At 45.9% G+C, this 15,800-nt stretch overlaps 1 protein-coding gene across 1 annotated transcript; it reads left to right on the top strand.

Annotated features, from left to right (window-relative positions):
* The first annotated feature begins 499 nt into the window (after positions 1-499).
* On the top strand, positions 500-12,819 carry USB1 (U6 snRNA biogenesis 1). Its single transcript, XM_015415568.1, has 7 exons — positions 500-703; positions 3,288-3,448; positions 5,039-5,222; positions 9,062-9,115; positions 10,155-10,260; positions 11,376-11,459; positions 12,705-12,819. The coding sequence occupies exons 1-7, from the start codon at positions 555-557 to the stop codon at positions 12,807-12,809; spliced, it is 843 nt and encodes a 280-aa protein (XP_015271054.1). The 5' UTR covers positions 500-554; the 3' UTR covers positions 12,810-12,819.
* The last annotated feature ends 2,981 nt before the right edge of the window (positions 12,820-15,800 follow it).

The raw sequence follows: 15,800 nt of genomic DNA, 5'->3' as shown, positions 1-15,800 counted from the left end.
TCTTTCAGAAGCCAAAGTGAGTTCAAGCGGAAAGGCGCCGGCTGTTACCAGGACCAAACGGTGGCTGTGGCCCACTGGGGGGATAAATATCTAAAAATAAATACATTAGGGGACGACAGAAAGCCCTTTCTGCTTCTCACTCTTTGCGGGTGGGGTGGGGGGCAATGTTCCCTCTAAGTTGTGGAATCTAGTGAGCAAAAATTCTATTTTGCGAGCTACTAGCAGTAAAGTTGTGAGCAAGCGATTTGGCTACTGCATAAATCAGTTTGCTCTGGAGCCCTCCTTCCTGAGCTGAGACAAAAATGTGTGAGTTGGAGGCTAAAAAACTGTGAGCTAGCTCACACTAACTCAGCTTAGAGGGAACACTGGTGGGGGGCTGTTTTGCTTTGGTTAAAAAGAACCCTGAGAGCTCCACGGGAAGAGACGACCGGAGCGGGAGGAGGCTGTCCGGCTGGCGCCGCCTCTGGTCCTGCCCTCCTTGCGTCCTTCCTTTGCAGCGTCTTCGACGAGGCGCTCCATGCGGGCGCGCCGAGAGGCGGAAAGGCGCGTCGGCCATGAGCAGGGCAACCATGCTGGTGGGCTACAGCAGCAGCAGCAGCAGCTCGGGCTCGTCGCCGTCCGCCTCGGGCGACGAAGGCGGCTCCCCCGCGGCCCAGGAGGCAGCCACTCAGGCGGGGGACCCGGCCTCCCTTCCCGGTGCTAGGTGGGCGTCCTTCCTCGCAGTGTCTGACTGGCCGCTGGGGTGTGGGGGGCAAGGGGGAAGCAGAACCAGAGGCCAGGCGGCGGCGGCGGCGATGGAGACTGCCTTCAAGTCACCGCTGACTTATGGCGACCCCGTAGGGTAGGGGCTTTCAAGGTTCAAGAGAGGTTCAGCGGCGGTGGTTTGCCATTGCCTGCCTCAGCGTAGCAGCCCTGGACTTCCCCCCTGGTGGGAGGGTGGCCTGTGTCCAGGTGGCACTTAGAGAGCTCCTGAAATTAGAGCTGTTCTCCAGGCAACAGAGATCAGTTCCCTGGAGGAAAAATGGCTGCTTTTGAAAGTAAACTCAACGGCAATATAGAGGTACCTCCTACCTAAACCCCACCCCCTCAGGCTCCACCCCCAAAATCTCCAGGAATTTACCTACTCAGACCTGGCAACTCTACTTGCTAGTCCTGCATCAAAGTATTCTCCAGGGCTGACCCTGCTTAGTTTCTGACATCTGATGATGGGCAAGCCTGGGCCGTCCAGGCCAGAGGTTCCCCCCACCCATGGTTCAGTGAAACAAGAGCCCCTCCCCGGTGCTGTATGTATTAAAATAGCCTTCCCCCCACCCCCATAGCTCATGGCGGCTTTCAGATTTAAAACATGAAAAATAAAACCCCAAATAACCTGTTTACCCCTTGAAAAGCTTGTCATGGTTTTGCCATGGGTGCCAGAAGCTTTTGTAGACCAGAGCCCTCTTTATGCAAATACTGAGAATGCTTCCTCTGAAACTAATTATTTGCCTCTCCCTTTTTTTCCATTGCAAAGGGAGCTCAGCTTGTAACAGCTTGCAGGAAAGGAGGAGGATGGTGTGCCCTCTTTCCATCTTCCCCAATCCTCCCTCCTCTCTCCCATCTCCTTAATGTTATGGAGTGACAAAATTTGAGGCCAGACGAGCAGCTTCACCAATGAAAATTTTTGTGGCACAGCATGAAACCCCCAGGGCTTAACAGAGATATCGGCTTCTTATCTCACTACAATGCTAAGTTGCTCAGTTCTCACTTATACCAAGGAATTAAACTTTGTTGGTCTTTAAGGTGCCACAAACTTACTTCTCCCATCTGTTGTTAACTCCTTTATTATCTGTTTGCAAATTTGGTGCTAATATTTACATGTCTTACCAAATGTGTTATTCCAATCTTAGCTGTATTTATTGCTCAGTTACTTATTATGCATTTTGACTCTAATTAGCTCTTCCTAGCAACTAACCTCCCCCACCTATATGCAATATTTGAGGAAATCTGTTTCAATGCATCTGAAGGAGTGTTCATCTATACATGCTAAGTCTCTCAGTTCTCGCTTATACCAGAAATTGAAATCTGTTTGTTTTGAAGGTTCTACTGGACTCAAAACTTTGTTCTCATATCTGTACAAACAAAATTAGGATTTTTATGCTAATTTACTGCCACTCACAGATTTTAACAACCACTTTAATCAAATCTGTCAGACTCCTGGGCAAGTTACTCTCAACCACACTGTCTTTGGTAGTGAAAGGCTTTACTGAGATATAAACAAGTTCTAGGCCTTAATAGTATTGTGTCAGTTCTGAAGATTTTGCTGGGCACATGCAAAGATATAGGTGATTCAAATGTAACCCCTCCTAAGCCCCATGCATGTCACATTCACACTGCCTAGCTCCAGCTTCTCTAACACCCCCCCCCTTTTCACATGGAAGAAATATATGATTCCATTATCCACAAAGCTAGCTGGTACCAGAAGATTCAAGGATGTTCCTCTGTGAACGAGAGAAAGGCTCTTCTAACGAGTTATGCTCCTACCTATGGTAGTGCAGTCACACACTCCACACTCACACCCCCTCCTAAGGAATTCCCCTCCCCCCAGCATCCACGGCAAACTGAGCAAAGCAAGGTTTGACACAATCTCAGCTATAATTGCCCAGTTACCCATGCATCTTGACTCCAACTAGCTCTTCCTGGCAACTAACCCTCTTCCTATACGTAGTGGCTGAGGAAATTCTGTTTCACTCTGTCTGAAGAAGTGTGCTTGCCCACGAAACCTTCTTCCTTAAATAAAACTTTGTTGGTCTTGAAAGTGCCACTGGACTCAAACTTTGTTTATGGAGCAGCAGTGAGTGACAGATGCCCAGGCTGGAAGGATAGGCCTTCCTGCTTGTGCCAGTGAGGGGTGTTTTCCAGTGTTGGCCCGCAAGTGGTTAATCCATTCTTTTCAATGTCAAGTTGCCGTCTTGATTAGGAATGGTGTTGCCAGAGCAACTAGACCTGAAACAAGGTGTGCAATTCCAGAGTTAAACTTAAGAAATTGCTTTCCTCTGTTTAACTCTCTACCCTGCACCTCTCAAATGTCCCTATTTCTGGTGCCCTGAGCTCGCGTCTCTTGCGCCACCTACATACATCATGGCTCCGGTGGAGATATTTTCCTTGCCATTTCTCGTCTTGAGCTCCGGTGGTACCTTTGGATTCATTTAGAACTGTTTTCCTCTCTTTCTCAAAAAAGAAAGAAAACTGACATGGGTACTTCGGGAATACTAAAAATGCTATTTTGATTCTGGTTCCCTGTCTTGCAGCATAGCAGCTCCTCGCCTTCCTATACCAGACAGTGTGCTAAATATGTTCAGAGACCAGGAAGAGAAGGAGACGGTGGTGGATGACCGCAGCAAGCACGGAGGCCGTGTGCGGACCTTTGCACATGAGCGTGGCAACTGGGCAACGTACATCTATGTGCCTTGTAAGTCCCTTCAGTGCTGCCCAGTCTGTGTACAACAGTGAGAGGAAGTAAGGTTGCTAACTTCCAGATGGGGCCTGGAGATCTCCCAGCGTTATACCTGATCTCCACACTACATGTATCCATTTTCCTGGAGGAAACTGGAGGTGGACTCTGCGGCATCCCATCCTGCTCCCTCCCCGAACATCACCTGCCCCAAGCACTGCCCCCAAATCTCCAGGTGTTTTCCAGGCCAGAGTTGGCAATCATAGCGAAGGAAGGCAGAGGACTTCTGCCTCCCCACATTTTGAGAATGACCATCTTTGACAACAAAAAAGTCCTGCTGGAGGTTCCCTTTCACGTTCTCAAAGCAGCACAACTCTAGAAGGGGCCGTCTCAACTATGGGAGGGGGGAGGGGTCAAGGCAAGAGATGAGCAGAGGAGGTTTGCTATTTCCTCCCTCTGCATAGAAACCCCGGACTTCCTTGGTAGTTTCCCAGCTAAATACTAACCAGGATGGGCCCTGCTTAGCTTCCAAGCCCTGACAACCTTGGGCTAAACGGGGGTATTCAGGCTGCTGAGCATAATCCAAGTGAGTGATAGATACCCAGAGCCACTCTTTAAAATCTCCTTGTAGCTGACAGGCCATATTTAACAGAAATATTTCCACTCTTTTCCGGGGTATTCTGTGCTAACAAAACAGCAAAAGGATAGCTCTTTCAAATCATACCATGGGAATATATTTATTAATACTATATGTTGTTGAAGGCTTTCACGGCTGGAGTTCATTAGTTGCTGTAGATTTTCCAGGATGTGTGGCCGTGGTCTTGGCATTGTAGGACCTGACGTTTCATCAGTAACTGTGACTGGCATCCTAAGAGGTATAACTCAGAAAGATGGAGTACTCTCTGTGTCAAGGTGAGAAGGAAATGGTAGTCAGGTCGTTTTTATCTACCCCTGAAGACTCAGCCCCATCTTCTGGAGTAGATATAAATTATCTGCGTACCATTTCCTTCTCACCTTGACACAGAGGATACTCCATCTTTCTGAGTTATACCTCTGAGGATGCCAGTCACAGTTACTGGCGAAACGTCAGGTTCTACAATGCCAAGACCACGGCCACACAACCCAGAAAATCTACAGCAACTAATTTATTAGTACTGATAGTATGGGAAAGAGAATCTGACTCAAACGCTAGCGTTCTCTGAGCTAATACAGACAGAGGGTCCAGGTTTTTATCATGTAGCTACTGGGTTCCCTGTTACTGCTACCCACGTGGTACGCGCTTTGTCTACCATTTATTTTATTTACATTATTTGCAATGCACCTTTCTTACTGAGGCGCAAGGTGGATTACACAGTGTCAGTCAATGCCCGTCAGAAGCCCTGCTGGACAAAAAAACCCCACCTAACCCCACCCTCTTGGCAGGCAGCAGGAAAGGTGTGAGCAGGTACCATGCTGCCCACGGGCACCCCGTCGGGGATCCCTGCTCAAGGCGCTGTGCCATACCAGCTTGAACTACTACCCCACACTAGTTGTATCTCGGCTTAGCCGAGAACCCAGGTCTCCAGTCCTCTACCTGTGTGCTGTTTTTCTTTCCGTCTTGCCTTGCAGACGAAACCCAGGAGGACTTCTTGGATCTGCTGCAGCTGCTCCTTGCACAGGCACACACGCATGTGGCATCGCTGACAGCCGCCGCTGAATTCCACATCAGTCTCTCACATAATGTGGTCTTGCGCCATCACTGGATAAACCCTTTTGTGCAGTCCCTCAAGGAACGCCTGTCCTCCTTTCACAGGTAAGAGATCTTTTGCATTCTTGGGCTGCCTTATCCTGCAGCATGCTTGGTATTGCCTTGCACCTTTCCTCTCCTAGCCCAAATCTTGTACCTGCTCCTGAGGAGTACTTCTTCTACAAGGAAACAGACAGAGGCATTTTCCTGCCTGTGCTAAAAGAAAGCCATGCTTGTCCCCAAATCTCAGGGTGGAGCAAATGGTTTAAAACTCCCCATCATTTATAAAGTAATCTAATGTATTCCACTTGAGAGAACCAGAGGTGATGTGAGGTTGCAGGGAGCGTTCATAGAATACTGAGCTATAGCAATGGCTGCTGGCCACAGTGAATGTAGAACCTCCATGTTCAGAGGCAGTATATCTCTTAATTCCAGCTGTTGGGGGGGAGCAGCAGAGGGAGGCTTTGGCCTCTGTGCTCTGCTTGTAGAGCTCCCAGGTGCACTGTGGGACTAGGTAGGTAGATCTAGGTAGATCTTTGGCCTGATCCAGCTGGGCTGCTCTTACAGCAAGAAACTAAGAAGAGCAGAGAGATGCTCTTCTAGCCCATGGAAGCATCTTCAAGCTCCCTACAGCCACTGATTGCACCTCTTCAGATGCATGGTGTACTGGTTAGAATGTTAGGCTCTCAGATCGATGGGGCTTAGGTTCAAATCCCCACAGTCCCGCAAAGCTCGTTGGATGTCCTCAGGGCACCCGTGCTGTCTCAGCCTAACCTACTTGACAAGGTTTTGTGAGGATAAATTGTCCAAAGGCAGTCTGCAAACGTTTGTGTTGGTAACTCTTTTGCCCAGTGTAAGAACCAGGTGTCTCTTTTGGAAAACTCCCAGCTCCAGTGCAAAGCTACAGCTTCCAGCATCTCTTTCCAAGCAGTAGTAGGACATATATTTATACAACACCTTTCTTCCATGTATGCCAGGGGTCCCCAATGTGGTCTGCTGTTATTCCTGTGTTCATGGCTGCATCACGGTGCTTGTGCAGGTACAGAGTGGAGCATGGACAGATCTGGCTTGGCCTGCTCCTGTGGCACAAGGCTGCCCTCGCCACGGTATACAGTTTATAGTCCAGCATGGAGCACTCAGCATAGTACCACAGCTCTGTCCATTGCCTTGGCACCCTGTTCACAGTCCAGCAAGGCATGGATAGTAAAAGAGTCTCTCTTAACAGTGCAGTCTGGAACAGCTTCTTGACAACAAAGTGTGGACTCAGATGAGGACCTGTGATTATGGGGTCAGCATGCATGGGTGGGAGTTAAGACATGCTGGCCGCGAGCCATCTAGAACATCACAAGCATTTTGAATGTGGATAGACACAAACTAGAAGTCGAAGAAGATGGCATGCCACTGGATTTACGCTTTGTCTGCGTTAGACCTTTTTGCGATGGCACTTTGCCCCTCTCGCAGTGCTTTTTAAAAGCAGACTGCAGTGCTCTAATCTGGATGTTGCTTTTGAATGCATAACGGAGAACCAGTTGGGTGTAGAGCTCACGGGCACCTTTAAAATTCTGACCCAGGGTGATGGGCACAGCCTCAAAATGCTGCAGAGTCAACTGCAAAATGTCGGTGAATGAGGTTATGCATAACTCTAATAGTAACAGATGAGAGCCAGTACTGGTGTAGCGGTTAAGAGTATTGGACTAGTATCTGAAAGACCCAGGTTTGAATCCTCACTCATGCTGTGGGAGGTTGCTGGGTGACCTTGGACCGGTCATGCTCTTTCAGCCTAACCTAACTCACAGGCAATGCTCCCTCTCAGCTGTGGAATCTTGTGAGCAAAAATTCTACTTTGTGAGCTACTGGCATTAAAGTTGTGAGCAAATGATATGGCCCCTGACATTAAAGTTGTGAGCAAGCAATTCGACTACTGACATTAAAGTTGTGAGCAAGCAATTTGGCTACTGCAAACTGCTGTATAAAGTAGTTTGCTCTGGAGCCATCATTCCTGAGCTAAGACAAAAATCTGTAAGCTGGAGGCTAAAAAAACTGTGAACTACCTCACACTAACTCAGCTTAGAGGGAACACTGCTCACAGGGTAATTGTCAGGATAAAAATGGAGGGGAGGAGAATGATGCATGCTTTTTTGGGTCCCTATCACTGTTCCCTCTAAGCTGAGTTAGTGTGAGTCAGCTCACAGTTTTTTAGCCTCTGGCTCACACATTTTTGTCTCAGCTCAGGAAGGGTGGCTCCAGAGCTAACTAATATATGTGATAGCCAAATCGCTCACTCACAACTTTAATGCCAGTAGCTCACAAGGTAGAATTTTTGCTCATAAGACTCCACAGCTTAGAGGGAGCATTGGTCCCCACTGGGGAGAAAGGAAGGGTATAAATGAATTAAATAACTTTTCAGCATTTTAGACAGAAGCTTGGTTTAACAGGATGTCTTTTAAAATGGATATAATTGTGCTGCGGTGGGAGCTGCTGCAGAATCAACTTCTCAGTAATTTGCACAGCCAATCAAAATGGCCAATCGGAAGCCATTTTGTTGGACAACAAGCCCACCTGGCCTCGCCTATTTTCTAAAAACACTTGGCAGATGCCAGGAAATAGAGTTGCCAGTCTTATCTGGCTGCCAGCAGGGGGCTCCAGCCAGCCCAGATTCCTGGATCTTCTGGTGCGCGTGCTTTGCGCGCATCCTTTAATGATGTCACCTGGAAGTGACGTCATCGTGCAGGGAGTGCTTTAGCATTTGGCCAACAATTGTATGGTCACCACAGAGTTTTTAGACAGATACTAGAGTGTCCCCTGCACGACGTGCCCGGTGCGATGACATCGTCTCTGGGTGACATCATGGTGCCAAGCATGACAGGGCTTTTTGAGTAGGAGCCACCGCCCCATTATAGCACAACCGTCAAGGTATCTTAAAGGATGCATCGACGAGGCCTGAGGAAGAACCTGGAAACTATTGAAGATCTGACAAGCCGTCGCCATTGGACACGTATACTATGGGAGGACCATCTGGAACTGCGGTGTTACCATCTTGGATTTAGGATATTAGTAATGGATTGAGTACTGTGGTTTTAGTGTAGGATGTTTTACTATGTTTTATATGTTTTTACCTATGGCATGGCAAATGACCTTGCCCTTGTTAGCCGCTCTGAGCCCATTGGGGAGGGCGGGATACAAATATGAAAAATAAATAAATAATTTGGGGGGCAGGGCTCTCTGCTGGCCAGCTGGCTGGCGGTGGATTGGGCCTCCCTGAAAGTGAGGAAACCCCTGCCCCATCAGGGGATGGCAACCAATGCTCCCTCTAAGCTGTGGAGTCTTGTGAGCAAAAATTCTATTTTGTCAGCTACTGGCATTAAAGCTGTGAGCGAGCGATTTGGCTACTGCATAAATTAGTTTGCTCTGGAGCCATCCTTCCTGAGCCAAGACAAAAATGTGTGAGCCGGAGGCTAAAAAACTGTGAGCTCGCTCACACTAACTCAGCTTAGAGGGGAACACTGATGGCAACCCTACCAGGATGGGTTCTGGTGAGCACTGTGGCACCCACAGATACCTTGAATTAGAGTATTGGACTCAGATCTGGGAGACCCGGGTTCAAGTCCCCACTCTGCCATGGCAGCTGGCTGGGTGACCATGGGTCAGTCACATACTCTCAGCCATAACCTGCCTCATGGGGTGGTTGTGAGGATAAAATGGTGTGGAGGAGAACAACATAAGCGGCTTTCGGTCTCCATTGGAGAGAAAGGTGGAGTATATATGAAATAAATAAACACATAAATAACTGTGGCTGGTCTGCTGAAGACAAGGCTGCAGCTGGTGAGCAAGGCAGTGCTGTGCCCCTGTGCCCTGTTTTTGCTCTTCATCTTCCCAGATGAGATGACTTTTCTCCCTCATTTCAGGTTTGTCTGCAGAACAGACCAAGTGAAAATTTACACCAATGAGACAAAAACCAGGTGGGTGCCGTGACTCTTGGGATTTCTGCCCCCCCCCCCCAAGAGCAGTGGGGAATGAGCTTCAAAGCCCTGTAGCCATTACTGTTTCTTAATGCAAACTCTATTGCTGCTTGTAGAGCTGCTTGATCACACACACACACACACACACAAATGCAACCGTTGCATGAGGGGCCCGGAGTATTTTTGTCAAGAGTATGGCTGGTATGCCCCAACCTGGATAGCCTACCAGGCAAGCCGGATCTCGTCAGATCTCAGAAGCTAAGCAGGGACGACCCTGGCAAGTACTTGGATGAGAGACCTCCTTGGAGTACCAGAAGTCAAGAGGCGGGGGCAGGCTTTATTCAGCCACCTCTCTGAATATCCTTCAGACCCTCAGTAGGGGTCAATCACCAGAGGTCGCCATGACTTCCAGGTGTGCGCGTGCGCACACATGCACATATGAAAAATACAAAAAAACCAAAACCCCAAAAAGTTTGTGCCTGGAGGAAGGGAAGATCATTATAGTCACCATGGAGGGATAAGGACTGGGATATTTGCAGAACCTTATTCAGGGTTGGTGCTGTCCCACACAACCTGGTCGGTATCACAAAGAGAGATCCATCCCAATTTGTCCAACCAGGTTTTTGTTACGCAGGTTCGCCTTCTTGCTCAGAATTAATTCCTAGATGGCAAAGGTCTTACTGTGGACTCAGTGTGGCCTGGTTTTTACTAAATGTTCTATTCATATTTTATTATGCACCTGTTGATATTTATAGTTCCCCTTGTGGAAGACTTTTGTCAAAACCAGTTGAGAGACTTTTGTAACAAATCTTCTCCTTGGCAGCATTTTGAGGTTCACTGTGTACCCCAGTACTATCTTTAGCAGTTGCCCCTTTTCTCTTGTGGTTACTTGGGAAGCCTTGGGTTTCCTACCAACTCATGCTGAACTGTTCAGCCACCCGGGGGGGGGGTGCCCTAGGAATGGGGGAGGAGGAATCCTTGGCTACAAATGTCCACTCTGAAAAGCTACCTTAAAATTCCCTCCCCTCTCTTCCTGCAGGACCTTTGTCGGCCTAGAGGTCTCTTCTGGACATTCCCAGTTCTTGGAGCTGGTTTCTGAAGTGGACAGAGTTATGGAGGAGTTCAGTCTAGCCCCATTCTACAAGGTGAAAATTGTTGCTTTCTTCGGTTAGGTGGTGAGAACAGCAACTGAGCCTGCACCAGATTCAGGGTTATCAACTTACATATATTGAATTATTGGTCCTGTTTTATTGGTTCAAAGTGTTTAACCTAGAAATATCGAAATGTATCAGGTCATATAGCTTCAGGACTTCTTAGTTCAAATGTTCGTCTTGAAGGGTGGGTTGTGTCAATGTTTAGTGTACTTTGTGGTAAAAACATATATTTTGGTTTAATTTACTTCTCAAAAAAAAATACTCTCTCACCCAACCTTTGGGTACCCAACTTTGTTGCTTCTTAAGGCTGGGTTTTCCCTCCTTATGTTTGGGTTTGAAGTATTCTTATTGCTCAGCCAGATGGATCTGTTATTTATTTTACTTTTATTTACTTAATTTATAACCCACCCACCCCTTTCTCCCAATGCTCTGGAGAGGAGAGGAGCAGAGCTGGCCTCAGCATACCCTGAGGTGGGGCAGCTGCCAGGGCCCAGAACCTCGGGTGTGGCCCACAACCACCGACCCTCCCCCCATTTACCTCCACTGCCTGTACCTATGCTCCCAACTGCCCAGAGTCATTGAGGAAGGGCATGGTGGCCATGGCATGCATACATTGGCCAGCACTGCCAGAGGAAGGGTGTGCAGGTGGTGCAGGCAACTGAGCATGGGTGGTGGACAGCTTGCAGGTGGGATAAGGACACACAGGCAGGCGGGGGGCATGCAGGCATGGGGGCAGAAAGGAAGGCATGGGTGGCTCCAGTGGTGGGAAGATGGGGGCCCCTGGGCACTGCCTAGCTAGGGCCCCCCAAACCTGGAAATGGCCCCGGAGAGGAGAATGAATGAAAGCCTGTAAAGTGGTCAGATATCCTGGGATGGATAATTAATAATTGCCATATTGCAGTGTGTGTAGTATAGGCAGGAGATCCTATTATTGTCTGGTAGCCAGAAGCTCTAGCTCTTGTGGCAAGCTAGGAGTGGGGAATCGAACCCGGTTCTCCAGATCAGAGTCCACTGCTCTTAACCACTACACAAAACTGGCTCTCTCTGGGGATGGATGATGGGGTGTCGCATCTCTGATTCTTGGCTTCTGGTCCTTCACTGTGTAGAATCCCTCATTCCACCTCAGCCTGGCCTGGTGTGTTGGAAACCTGTCTGAAAAACTTGAAGGCCAGTGTCTCCAGGAGCTGCAGGTAACTAGCCCCATTGTCTTTAGCAGGCAATCCTGAAGCATTTAAAGGATTTTAAGGAACCGGTTTTCCCAGGGGGGGCGGGTGTTTGAAAAGAAGGCATCATGTTTCCAACCATCCTGTGGAAGTATTCAGGGCATCAGCTGGTACAACCAGAGCTCCCTCGGCAGAAAGGTGAAAGGAGCATGTGCCACAACCTGAACAGTCCTTCTGTAAACGCTTATCACTTCAAAAGGCTGGAAAGTGATCTCAGAGTGCAGGAACGCACAGGAGAAGGCTGTTTTTGAAGCATGCAGAGCCTGGCCCATGAAAAGATTTGAAAGTCAAAACTTTGAATTGGACCTGGAAACTAATTGGCAGCCAATATAGACTAGACAAAACAGGGGTAATCATACTGTATGCACCTTTTCCATACAGTAGCATGTCCAAATCACACATGGCCTCCCTCGTGATACACAAATCTGTGCCTGCGTGCTCCTGTCGCCAAATTGAAAACACACAGTCAGAGTCCAACGAGTTAGATGAATATCTGTTTAATTGATTGAAACAGGGAATACAGGGCTGAATGCCTGAGCACCTCTTCCCCAGGAAGGGCAGAAGGTCTTACACCCCAAATGACATCACATACAGTTTACACATTAAAGAATCCCTAATTGATACCAAGCAGTTAAGATCATACAAGCATCATTTGACTTTAAACCTTACTATTGGTCCCTCATGTATTGTCAGTGATTACATTTACTTATCTGCTCTTCAGAGCAATGGGAACATTAGGGAGCACTGAGAACCTTTCTGTCCCTAGTGAAGCTAGTCCCTCTTTCCCTTGTTTCTACGGAGCTAGGTGATAAGGGTTGTGATTCACATTCAGCTTTGCTCTTGACGTCCTTGCAATTTCTTAAATACACATTCCATTCTTATTGCATCCTAATTCTATCCCCAGAGGCCTCTAATAATGATTTTCCTTAACATATATATATATAACTTTGTATACAAAAGGTACAGTTATAAAATATATTCTACTATAAGCTTCTCTAATCAAAAGATACTAGGTTACATACCAATATCTGGATCTATTATAATTAAACTTTTGAAGGCACAATGACAGCTGTCAATATGTAAACATGTCAGAGGAAATGTCAGACCCCACATTCGGAAATCACATTCATTTTTTCCTTGTCCTACACTCACCTAAATACTTCCAGGCCCATTTTCTACCTGAATGGGCTCTTCTCTCCTTTGTTTTCCCAGGAGATTGTGGACGGGTTTGAGGATTCTTCCTACCTTCTTCGGATCCACGTGGCCGAGGTCCGCTGCAAGTCCGGCAAGAAGGTCTTCTCTTTCCCTCTGCGATAGGGGCACATGGGAGCAGTGTGCCACTTGCTTGCCATTTGGTCACCCTTCCGCCTGGAGGTGAAGACTGGTCAGAAGTCACCATAGATTCAAGTGACATCTGCACCTCAACTATGGTCCTCCAGCCTCACACCAAAACTGCCTTTCGTTCTGTTTTGCCTTTGTGGGGACTACAGGTGGTGGTGGGTGGTGATCCAAGACCTGCTCTTGGTGAGCACCCCTGAAATTATTAATATGTGGAGCTGGCATATGTGGGAAAAGGCATTTAGTGCTAGGCTGCAGTTGAATGTGATGCTGCGCCAGTGTGGAAAGCCAGAGGAGTGGAATCCTGTGGACTTTGGGGCTTTGTTTTGGTCCCACAGGAGCAGAATCCAGAGGAGGAAGTAGGGCCGCCAGCCTCCAGGTGGGCAAAAACAACAAAGGGCAACGGAGCAAGAGGGCTGCTGTAACCAAATGTGTTAAACTCTGAAAATGGGCTGCATCCCAGACACTCCGAAATCACATAAAAGTACCACCAGTAAGAATCAACAACTGAAACTCTATTGAAAACAATACAACACTGTGGTCAAAGACAACACCAGTATCAGTGAACTCACAAAAATTGCAAGATTCCAGTTGCCAACTGAGCAAATAGGATGAAGTTAAGCAATCAAACAAACCAATGGCTGAGACATCCTATACCCTTGGGAACAATAACATTCCAAATTACAATAACAACGCAGAGTAATTACATTCAAATATAACAGTAACAATGAGGAGTAATACATTCAGAGATAACAGTAAGTTTTCAGTACAGTACAGTAAGTTAACAGTACAAGGTCCCGGTATAGTTGCCTTGTTTCCATAAGAGTTCAGTTCCCCTGGAGCACAGCTAGAAAAGCAACTGGAAGAAAAGATAGAAAAACAACTAGAGGCGCAGATGGAAAAACAGACGCAGATTCATTTAAAGCGAATGGAAGAGGCCCAGGAAAAGAACATAGCAGCAATTAAAGACTTGGTCACGACAGAAATAACTTCAATCAAGCAAGAAGTGGAAGGAGTCAAGAAAGAAATTCAAGATACGGCAACCAAAGTCACAGCTACGGAAGAAAAGATACAGGAAATGGAAAAGCAACAAGATTCTTTGACACAGCAACTCAAAAGATCAGAAACCATGATGGAGTTCAGGCGTATGCAAACCCATTTGAGATTCAGAGGCATAGTAGAAAAAGAAAAAGAGAATATAAAAGAAGTGATGATAAAGGCAATAACGTTATATTTAGGAGAAGATGAAGGGTCAATGGACACGGAATTTGATTTAATTTACAGAGTGAACTCCAGAATAGCCGAGAAAAAAAACCTACCAAGAGATGTGATTGTGCAATTTGTAACGAGAACAACGACAGAAGACATTTTTAAGAAACAGTTCACCGATCCATTTGAAATTGAAGGACATAAAATAATGGTAATGAGAGAACTCCCGAGAACAATCCTACAAGACAGAAGAAGATACAAACCATTGGCTGACAAACTGAAGACAATGAACATTAGATTCAGATGGGAAATACCACAGGGTTTATCCTTCACATACAAGGCCGTGAGAATTTCGATTAAATCGGTGGATGATTACTATAGGTTTAAGTCGGACAATTTAGACGACTTTGGAGAATTATAAAAAGAATTGCACAATGGATTACAAACTGTTGTCATGGAATGTAAATGGACTGAATTCACCAAATAAGAGAAAAAGAGTTAACCATTGGATACAAAAACAGAAGTGTAATGTGATATGCTTGCAAGAAACTCATATTAGGAGACAAGACGTAAAATATCTAAAAAACAATATATTTGGACAGGAATTTTATTCTTCGGCTTTAAACAAGAAAAAAGGAGTAGTGATCTATGTAAGAAATGAATTACAACCAAAAGAGATTTTTAAAGACGGGGAGGGAAGATACGTGGGTGTAGAACTTATGCTACAGCAGAAAAAGACCTTGTTGATTAATGTATATGCACCCAATGGAGCTAAAGACAATTTTTTTAAAGACTTATCAGAACAAATGCAATTACAAACCTTTGATCAGGTTATTTTAGCCGGAGACTTTAATGGTACAGTAGATCTTTTGGACAGACAAACACAAAAGGGCAACGAATATAGCGGCAAATTGCCAAAGACTTTTTTTGATCTGATTAAACAAGAAAAGCTGGAAGATGTATGGAGAAAATGGAACCCAAGACAGAAAGACTTTACTTTTTATTCCAATAGACATTGTTCTTTTTCTAGAATTGATATGATTTGGATGTCAGAAGAACTGTCAATGAAAACACATAAAATTGAGATTTTGCCAAGATGTAATTCGGACCATAATCCTATATTATGGAGTTCTATAGAAAGGTGTAAACAATTCCTATGGAGGATCAATTAAGATTTGTTGGATAAGAAAGCGATAGTGGATTTATTACAGGAAGAGACAAAATCATTTTTTCAGCAAAATTTAAATAAGGAAACTCCGATACAGGTTGTATGGGAAGCATATAAAGCGGTGATGAGAGGGATTCTCATCTCGCAAAATGTGAGGCAAAAGAAAGAGAAATTTGAAAGACAGGCTGAAGTATTGGCAAGAATATCTCAAAAGGAAAAAGAACTTAAGAAAAAGCCAGGGAAAAAGAAGATTGTTAAAGAATTACAGTTGCTGAAAGAGCAACTGAATGTGACACTGAATCAAGAACTCTATTGGAACTTAAAAAAATTACAACAAAAATCTTTTGAAGGTGCAAATAAACCGGGAAAGTATCTAGCTTGGCAATTAAAGAACAGACGAGAGAAAAGAATGATAACCAAAATAATACAAGATGGAAAAGAATTTGTTGACCCTAATGGAATAAAAAGAAGTTTCTTCAAGTATTATGCAAAACTTTTCCAAGGATCTAAAGCTGATCTTGAGAAGATTAAAAAATATTTAAATGAAGCATCACTGCCTAAAGTAAAAAGCGAATTCAAGGAAATACTGAATG

Source organism: Gekko japonicus, unplaced genomic scaffold, assembly GCF_001447785.1.
Source record: "Gekko japonicus isolate JY-2015 unplaced genomic scaffold, Gekko_japonicus_V1.1 scaffold2097, whole genome shotgun sequence".
NCBI lineage: Eukaryota > Metazoa > Chordata > Lepidosauria > Squamata > Gekkonidae > Gekko > Gekko japonicus.
This window is presented reverse-complemented; position numbering and strand designations above follow the sequence as displayed.

What these genes read in the sequence shown, in the direction of transcription:
- USB1 (XM_015415568.1), top strand. Translation starts at nt 555, where the DNA reads ATGAGCAGGGCAACCATGCTGGTGGGCTACAGCAGCAGCAGCAGCAGC. An exon ending in CGCCTGTCCTCCTTTCACAG is followed by an intron (nt 5,223 to 9,061) that starts GTAAGAGATCTT and finishes CCCTCATTTCAG; the next exon opens with GTTTGTCTGCAGAACAGACC. An exon ending in AGTGTCTCCAGGAGCTGCAG is followed by an intron (nt 11,460 to 12,704) that starts GTAACTAGCCCC and finishes TTGTTTTCCCAG; the next exon opens with GAGATTGTGGACGGGTTTGA.